General features: G+C 33.8%; 1 protein-coding gene across 4 annotated transcripts in view; it reads right to left on the bottom strand.

Moving 5' to 3' along the window:
• LOC108907713 (myogenesis-regulating glycosidase) overlaps positions 1–7,924 on the bottom strand; it is a 28,746-nt gene that overhangs the window by 3,820 nt on the left and 17,002 nt on the right. For all 4 annotated transcript variants that reach the window (XM_018711508.1, XM_018711507.1, XM_018711510.1 and 1 more), the window contains 6 exons: positions 6,777–6,924; positions 5,879–6,192; positions 5,001–5,260; positions 2,892–3,188; positions 1,938–2,815; positions 1,246–1,425 (listed from right to left, as the gene is read on the bottom strand). In XM_018711508.1, coding sequence (XP_018567024.1) covers positions 1,246–1,425; positions 1,938–2,815; positions 2,892–3,188; positions 5,001–5,260; positions 5,879–6,192; positions 6,777–6,924 — 2,077 coding nt within the window. The remainder of the gene's footprint in view (positions 1–1,245; positions 1,426–1,937; positions 2,816–2,891; positions 3,189–5,000; positions 5,261–5,878; positions 6,193–6,776; positions 6,925–7,924) is intronic.

The raw sequence follows: 7,924 nt of genomic DNA, 5'->3' as shown, positions 1-7,924 counted from the left end.
AGATACTACACGTGAAATGGTGACCATTGGCGCAAACATGCCTTATCCGAAAGTTGATAGTTTCGGAAATACAGGGTGTTGAAAGTAAAAATTTTAAATCGTTTTTTTGCGATTATTCTGAAACTATGTAGGTTAGGAACTTGAAAATTTGTGAAACTATATTTTTTTAAGCGACGAATAAGATGCGTGTTGCAATTTCTGCGTTGGTCATAGAGGGCGCCACTTACGACCAATTTTACCGAAAATTTAGTTAATAACTTTTTACCCTGTATGTCTAACATGGAACGTGATTCGAAACCTGAAAGAGCCACCCAGAGGTCAGGACTTCATCCTCTTGATTTTTCTATTAGATCTGGAATGGAAAATATCGTTTACAAAGAATTTATTGGTTCGTATGAAGAGTTGTGGCAAATAATGCAAATCGTTGCCAACGAAGTCAGACGCAATTCCAATATGTTGTTTCAAAGTCGAAGAACTCTCAGGAAACGTTGTGTAAAGTGTATCAGTGTCAACGGTGCATTCTTCGAACAATTACTTTAAATCATTATTACGTAGGTATTTCATTTGTTTTATTGTTAATTGTTGTAATAACATGAAGAAACACTTTGTTTTGCTTTAAATTTCTCGTATTATCAAAACATAGTATTCGTTAAATCTATTTTTCTCGAAAACGGATCGAGATATCGAAATGAAACAAGAGTACATAATTAATGGGAAAATGATTGCTTGGTCGTAAGTGGCGCCCTCTATGAGCAACGCTGGAATCGCAACACGCATCTTATTCGCCGCTTAAAAAATTTAGTTTCACAAATTTTCAAGTTCCTAACCTATATATTTTCAGAGTAATCGCAAAAAAACGATTTAAAATTTTAACTTTCAACACCCTGTATTTCCGCAACTATGAACTTTCGGATGTAGTATCTTCAGCTTTCGATTTTGACATTGTTAATGAATCACCCTGTATATATCAAGTGACAGACTTTTCTGCAAATGGAAAGGTACAGCAATTGAAATAATAAAAATATCTAACCCCTTCAATGAGATAAAAGTTTTGCCTTGCTAAAGGTTGTCACTTCACTTGTTATTTTACTAAATAATGCATAGCCCAAGTGACTTGGACGTTTCTGCAAATGGAAGACTATTTTACAGTTTACTAATCTGCGTTTATCTCAAGTTACAAATGAATTAAATAAATATAATTTTACTTCTAACCCTTTCAACAAGATTATTAAAAAATACTCGTACCTCTCTTTGTCGCGAACCTGAGTACAATATAGGCGCGACAATTATCTCATCGCCAATAGAAAATTCATCGGTTACTACATGACACTGCGGATCTTCGGAATCCAACATCCACAAAGGACGTATTATGGGAAGACCCAGATTCAGAGACACTCTGGCGAATTTCTTTAATTTTGGTGTCACCTAAAATTTGTTACAAAACAAAGATCACATTTTATAGAAAATAAAAGATTATTTTTTGATTCCCACGTAGGCAGTTTAGACCTGTTGTCTTGTTGACGTTTCGAGAGACATATCATCATCAGAGGAAACTCCGAAACTGAAGATAAAGTCCTTCATTCGGTAATTATATTTGCAGTGTGTACTGATTCCTGACATTATAGTGAACAGTTTGAAGTTACGCCTGTGACGTATTAGTCTTTGATTTTTATGTGTACAGAACAGATTCCTGGCACTCAATTGATTTGAATAATACCTTAATTCTACAATGAGATAAACAATTTTGACCAAGACTGCAGAAAAACAACACACCCAGAAAAACTGAAATAATTTGGATGGACCACTGCGCACACTAAATATAAATATGTACTAACCAGAGCACTTAATCGTCAAAGTTTCTTTTAAAGGATAGAGAGATACGTATTTCCAAACGGCAAGAAGACTTTTGACAGAATATCATCCTGCTATAATACTACCTTATTTTGTCTGGTTATCGCTAAGCTTTTCGCCATATCCGATATATTCTGTTCCCCATAAGTACTTGGTAAATGATGATATCTAACCACAGGTAGAAATGCTGCCATCTGTAACCATCTTATGTATAATTCCTGATCCGGCAGAACTTTTGTCGTCCCGTTGTTCAAAAACACCGCATCAAGCGGATCATAGTCTCCTCCCACCGCACCAGGTATTAAAAAGGGATAACCTAATATTCCGTATGTCAGTATTGTGGGTATGACTCTTCTCAAACCCTCCCAAGATGATTCGAACTGAGGCAGTACCACGAAGACCGGAGGCTTGGGCCGTTCTATAGCGCTACTGACGCCGAAGATAGGAACGGAACCCTGGATGCTGTTTATGAATAGAGTCTTGTAACTGTCTGGATTAACTAAGGGTTTTTCGCATTCGTAATAATACGGCATAGTGTAAGCGGTACCCATATCTAAATAGTATGCGTCGAATTTATATTTATCCATGACTTTTTTGAGCTTTTCCACAAGCCAAGGAATGGATCTGTTGTTGGTTATATCTAGCACAGCACCGCTTTGTAGTGTTTTGTATCTGGTCAAAGCAGGTATGCGTCTGTTGGTAAAGCGTTCGGATATTACCAGTTCTTTTTTCACGGCTTCTGCGAAATTGAAGCTCTCAGTTGATATGAACGGTTGTATGGTAAAAACTACTCGAAATCCTCTTCTCTTTAACATTTCCATCGTCTTCTCTAATGTTGGAAAACGATTCGTGTCCAATTCGAAATCGCCGATATGATTCTGCCAGAATTCATTTATCAGGACATGACCTTGCTTCAAAACTCCTACGGAGTTTGTTATGTCATCAGTAAAATTGTAGATGGTTTCTGTAATGAATGAAAAAATAGTTATTTACACCATAAAGGAGGTAAGTATTATTTATTTAGGACTTGCGCTATTTACCTTCAGTTAATTTTTCTTTATCTGATGTTATTTCCCAGACAGGTTCCGTCAGTAAAGAGTCTATAATATTTCCATCCTCCTTCTTTAAACCATCCCATAGGGAATGTTCACTTAGGTGGCTGTGTAGTTTCGACATGTTAGAGCCAGTACAGATGCTATAATTTAACTGTACCATGTCACTTCTTCTGTTTACGAAAGCGAAATCGTCATTTTGCGCTTTAAAGCAAAGCTCCTTTTTGGGGGAATTCCTTATTGATACATACAGTGGCGTCTCGTCGTCGACTATTAAAGCTGCCCCTACATAAATGAAATTAATTAATGGGTATAGTTTAATAGTGAATGCATGTAAAATACAAAGTTTAAAGAAGAATAATTTTATTTTCAATGAGGCTACCTAAAAAAATAATCTTCAAAAGCTAGACATATAAGTCCTTTGTTCTTAGAGATGTTCAAAATAGTTTCCCATCAAGTATAATTATGCCTAACTGTTGGAAATGATTTCTAATGCACTATTGACAAAGCTATTATGACTGAATTTCGTCTCCGAAATAATATTTATTCTATTTAATGACGTGCTCTTTTAATTAGCATTATTTCGACAAATTATTTTCTTATCACAGATTATTGATTTACGGAATTACATCTATAGAAGAATGTCTAGACATTTAGTATCAAAGAGAAATAAAACTTCATCTGACGAGAATTTTACAAAATTTTAAAATTATATGAATCACTTAAAGCTAATACAAAGTAATTGTAAAAGTGTGTCAATCAAATATTTTTGTGGGTTAATTTGTATTAGCTTACTACTAAAGTAAAGTACAGAAGCTGATTAACATATATGTATAACCTTTAATATGAACTGACTTCATATCTGTAAAAATATACAAGGTGTTCCAAATAAAAATATACAAGCTTTATTTAAAACCGAAAAACGAATTAACTAAAATCTTTTTCTTAAACTTTGTTGAGGGCTACTCAAAAACTACCCTTGGCTTATTTCGATTTGACACTACGTAATTGACATACAGGTGTTTAGTACAAGTTATTTTTTGAGAAAAGCGTAGTATCCCTGATACGGAAATATATATGTAGTAGGCCATGAATATACTATAATTGAGATCATCAGTTTGCTGTCAGTTTGCCTAGCCTCAGTATAAAGATGACGAGCTTCAACTCCATTACCATTAGCATGTCCACACATAGAATGCATGTCTGCCATTTCTGGACTGGTGTAGAACGGCATTATTTATTTATTATTAAATAACTTTCAAACACAATAACCAATAGAAGTCAAAGTCGAATTTCGAATATTTAAACATGCCTACAAGTATTTAAAATATTATAATATTTTTCCCGACAAAGGAACGGGCGCAAATCCGGTATTTTACATAAAAATGTTTTTTTGCAAAAACTACTCAACTTAGGTATAGGGAAAGCTATTAAAAAATTGTAGGGTCTACAGAAAGGCATCTAATGAAATCATAAAACACAGGGTGTTCTATTTGAAAAAGTCGAGATTTTTCAAATTTTAAATTATCAGGTTTGGCACGACTTTTTTTGGCCCCTGTATATCGCAGGTCAAATTTTGATACTTTTTATTGAAAGAGCCATCTTCACTCTACAGTTCCTGAATAAAAATAATTTCTAACTGTCATACAATCATAATTATGTCAACTACTAGAAGTGACGAAAGATAAGAAAAAAAAATGAAAAGTCGATTATCTCGAAAACTATCAATATTTTAATAGGGATCATAACACAAAGTCTCGTTAATTTTTCACGTGGAATTCGATAATGCCATAAAAATATAGGTTTCCATTAAAAAAAATTAAGTACTTGCCCAGGAAAAACTGAACACCCTGTATATGCAAATATATTTTCATTTTGTGCACCTCGGGAAAGTAGGCAACTCTGTAGAAAAAAAAATAAGTTATATCTTTTATTAACCTAGGTATTGGACTTACGCGCACTAGGTGGACACGGTGTATATTATTGTTAATATGATTTAATAATTAGCAATCAATTAAACTGTGTTTGTCATCTGTCTTGTTCTTTTGTTTTTTTCTGTTTGTAATAGCATTATTACACCCTGCATTTAATAATTACCTTTGGAACTGATGAAATATCTTTTCAATACATTCCCCCATTCATTTTGTTCCACTTTGCCCGTTATAAACGGCTGGAAATTGTGTCCGCCCTTTTCTAGGGGCCAAGCAAATTCCGCTGTTTGACCTCCACCGTACCAGTGACTATTCGCCATATCAAAACAGTCAGTAGGGGACACATCAGGCGACAGTGATATCCATTTTAGATTATAGCATTTTACTTGTCCTTCAAGTTCATAGTAATCAAGGTACAATCTCGCTCTAAAATAAAGATTATATAAACAGGGATACTGTAAAACACCTTTTATTTTAAAAGTACGTTCAGACATGCAACAAAACATCGTAACGTAACTCCGTTGTGTAACAATCTGCTATACGCGACGATGTTACGAATCATCGACTCGTATCACTGCTGTGTCGTAGAGGGTTCCATGTTTGCAATCAAACTGTACTGACGGAAAGCTGTAATGGTACATGACACCTCACGGAAATGACAGGCGTGAGATAGCAGTGCAACATTTTTTTGTCGCGTTACTACAATCCGATGGAATGGGGTGATGTGTTGTTATGCTGTTACGGAGTTTCGTTACGATGTTTTGTTGCATGGCTGGACGCACTTTCAGCCAGTACATATTGAAATTATCTATTTGAAGATTACATAATATATTTTATCTGCAATAAAGAGCTGCAGGATAATGTGGAATATTTGGAAAGTTGAATAAAATACAAGAAAAATGGAAAATGGCTACTTAATTGAAAATTACTTTGTTTTCCAGATTATAATCCGTGTTCAGTAACAGTACATTGTGATGATTGTTAAAAATGTCATGTTTTTAATCAACTTATTATAAAACTAATTAGTATAATTAAAATACTCACCTGTGCATCCACTCTAAGCATATGCTACCGTCATGTCTTTTATTAGTCGGTAGACACGGAAGAACTTTCTCATATCTTATAGTAGTACCTAATTTTGCAAAAAGTAATTCATTGCCTAAATTATTATATATTCGCATGTGTCTTTTGAGTTTGTTGAATTTAATTTTTTCGAAGTAAGCCTTGGCTAATATTTTTTGCGAGTACAAAAAATAAGCCGTCACTATAAGAACTATTATGGCGATAAGTAGGAGGACAACAAATATTTTGGTTTTATATTCCGTACTCTTCTTTTTTCGAAGTGACTGCGGTAAACTCTAAAAAAATTAAATTCGTTAGTTATACAGTGTGAGAGAAAAAGTTTGCAACATGTGAGACTTTTTTTTATTAAAGTTTACATTAAATTTACATTACTATCTTATCTTGAATTTTTAGATTAGGTAAAAATAAATTGTGCTTTATTTAATTTCCGTTAGTCTATTTTTAGAAAATATTAATGCAAGTAGTAAACAGATTTTGTTGTACTAAACTTAATCATTTTTCGAATACGTGTTCCAAAAGTCTGATATGTATCAAACTTTTGTAATATAGCCAATTTAATGTCATATCTACGTGGTATGTCGGTAAATTCATCCGAAACGGTTTATTGTTTATTTAAAAATATACAGGGTGTCCCAGAATATGTGGACAATCATATTAAAAAATAATTAAATTACACAAAGTATTTTAAAAGTTATTAAGAAAAATCGATTTTCAGGGGCATCTTTTAGGGGTCTGTATCTCCGCAGGGGGGCCCATCCAGGGAAAATTTTTATAGGAACTTGTCAGGTTGTTTTAACATCCCCTGTATAAATCGGAGAGATTGCCAACATATACTGGGACACCCTGTATATATCAGTACCTGAATTTTTTCCCTTAACAAACTAGCCAAGGAATTTATAGAGGTGACAGAGTTGGCTGGGGAGGTACTTCCGGATTCCTCATCACCCGGTATCGTAAGCATTTTAGGACTAAGCACTGATTTTCTTCGTACATTACGTGGGTTTTCTCTAAAATAAAACCGGGGATAAATATACGTCTCCAAACAAAATGTCACTGCCTGTCAAATATACACACAAAATATTAAATATACGATAATACTGCAAATAATTTAAAGAAACTCGTACACAGTGTTTTTTTTTAATGACATACTCCTGTCATAACTGTTATGTAGGCTGTTTGATATGTCAAATTTGACATCTAGGGGTAAAAGGACTTCTAATAGCACCAATTTTATGTTGTGTTTATGTTGTCCAATGAAATAGAAAACTAATTGTATATTTTTACTTAATGGGGTACAAATATTGATAAGCAATTTAAATTTACCGCCTAATGAATTTCTGTATGTCAACGAGAGATGGCTGTTCTATATTATGTGGTTTCTAGGAATATGAGTATAATAAAAATGAATGAGCCATTAGCATAATATTGTTCAAAATTTTACGTATTTTGCATATGACAGACATGACACTATTTTGAGTATATCTCCCATACTAATACAAACAAATCCATATATATATATATATATATATAACGACTTCTTTGTTTCACATCTAACTTGTTTTTGTCATGAATACGTTATACGAAAAACATAGATGTTTCATAATAATAATTATTTGTGTATATTTAGCCTTCATTGTCTTACCCTCAGGGGCGTGTATTTTCCTAATATAAAATTGTTACAATTATTATTATAGATGATTGCTCATTATTTATTACATGTTAAAATATGTATATTGTCGTGACCGCCCGGATATTGCAATAACGACTTCTTTATTTCACATTTAACTTGTTTTACCATGATTAAGTAGTTCTTTGATTTCTTGTGCTCACTTTATGTCATACGTCTATACGAGCCTTGTTGAGTTTACTAACATTTTCGCCCGTGCGGAACGAATCTGGATTAAGCTCGATTGCCTCCCGTATGGGACTCCAGTGTTATGAAGGATCTTCCGAAATCTCAACTATAGCTGGATTGCCTCCCGTATGGGACTCCAGTACCTTCCGGCT

This window comes from Anoplophora glabripennis, unplaced genomic scaffold, assembly GCF_000390285.2.
Source record: "Anoplophora glabripennis isolate ALB-LARVAE unplaced genomic scaffold, Agla_2.0 scaffold200, whole genome shotgun sequence".
Classification (NCBI taxonomy): Eukaryota; Metazoa; Arthropoda; class Insecta; order Coleoptera; family Cerambycidae; genus Anoplophora; species Anoplophora glabripennis.
Note: the sequence above shows the minus strand (reverse complement) of the source record. Positions and strands in the feature narration are given on the sequence as shown.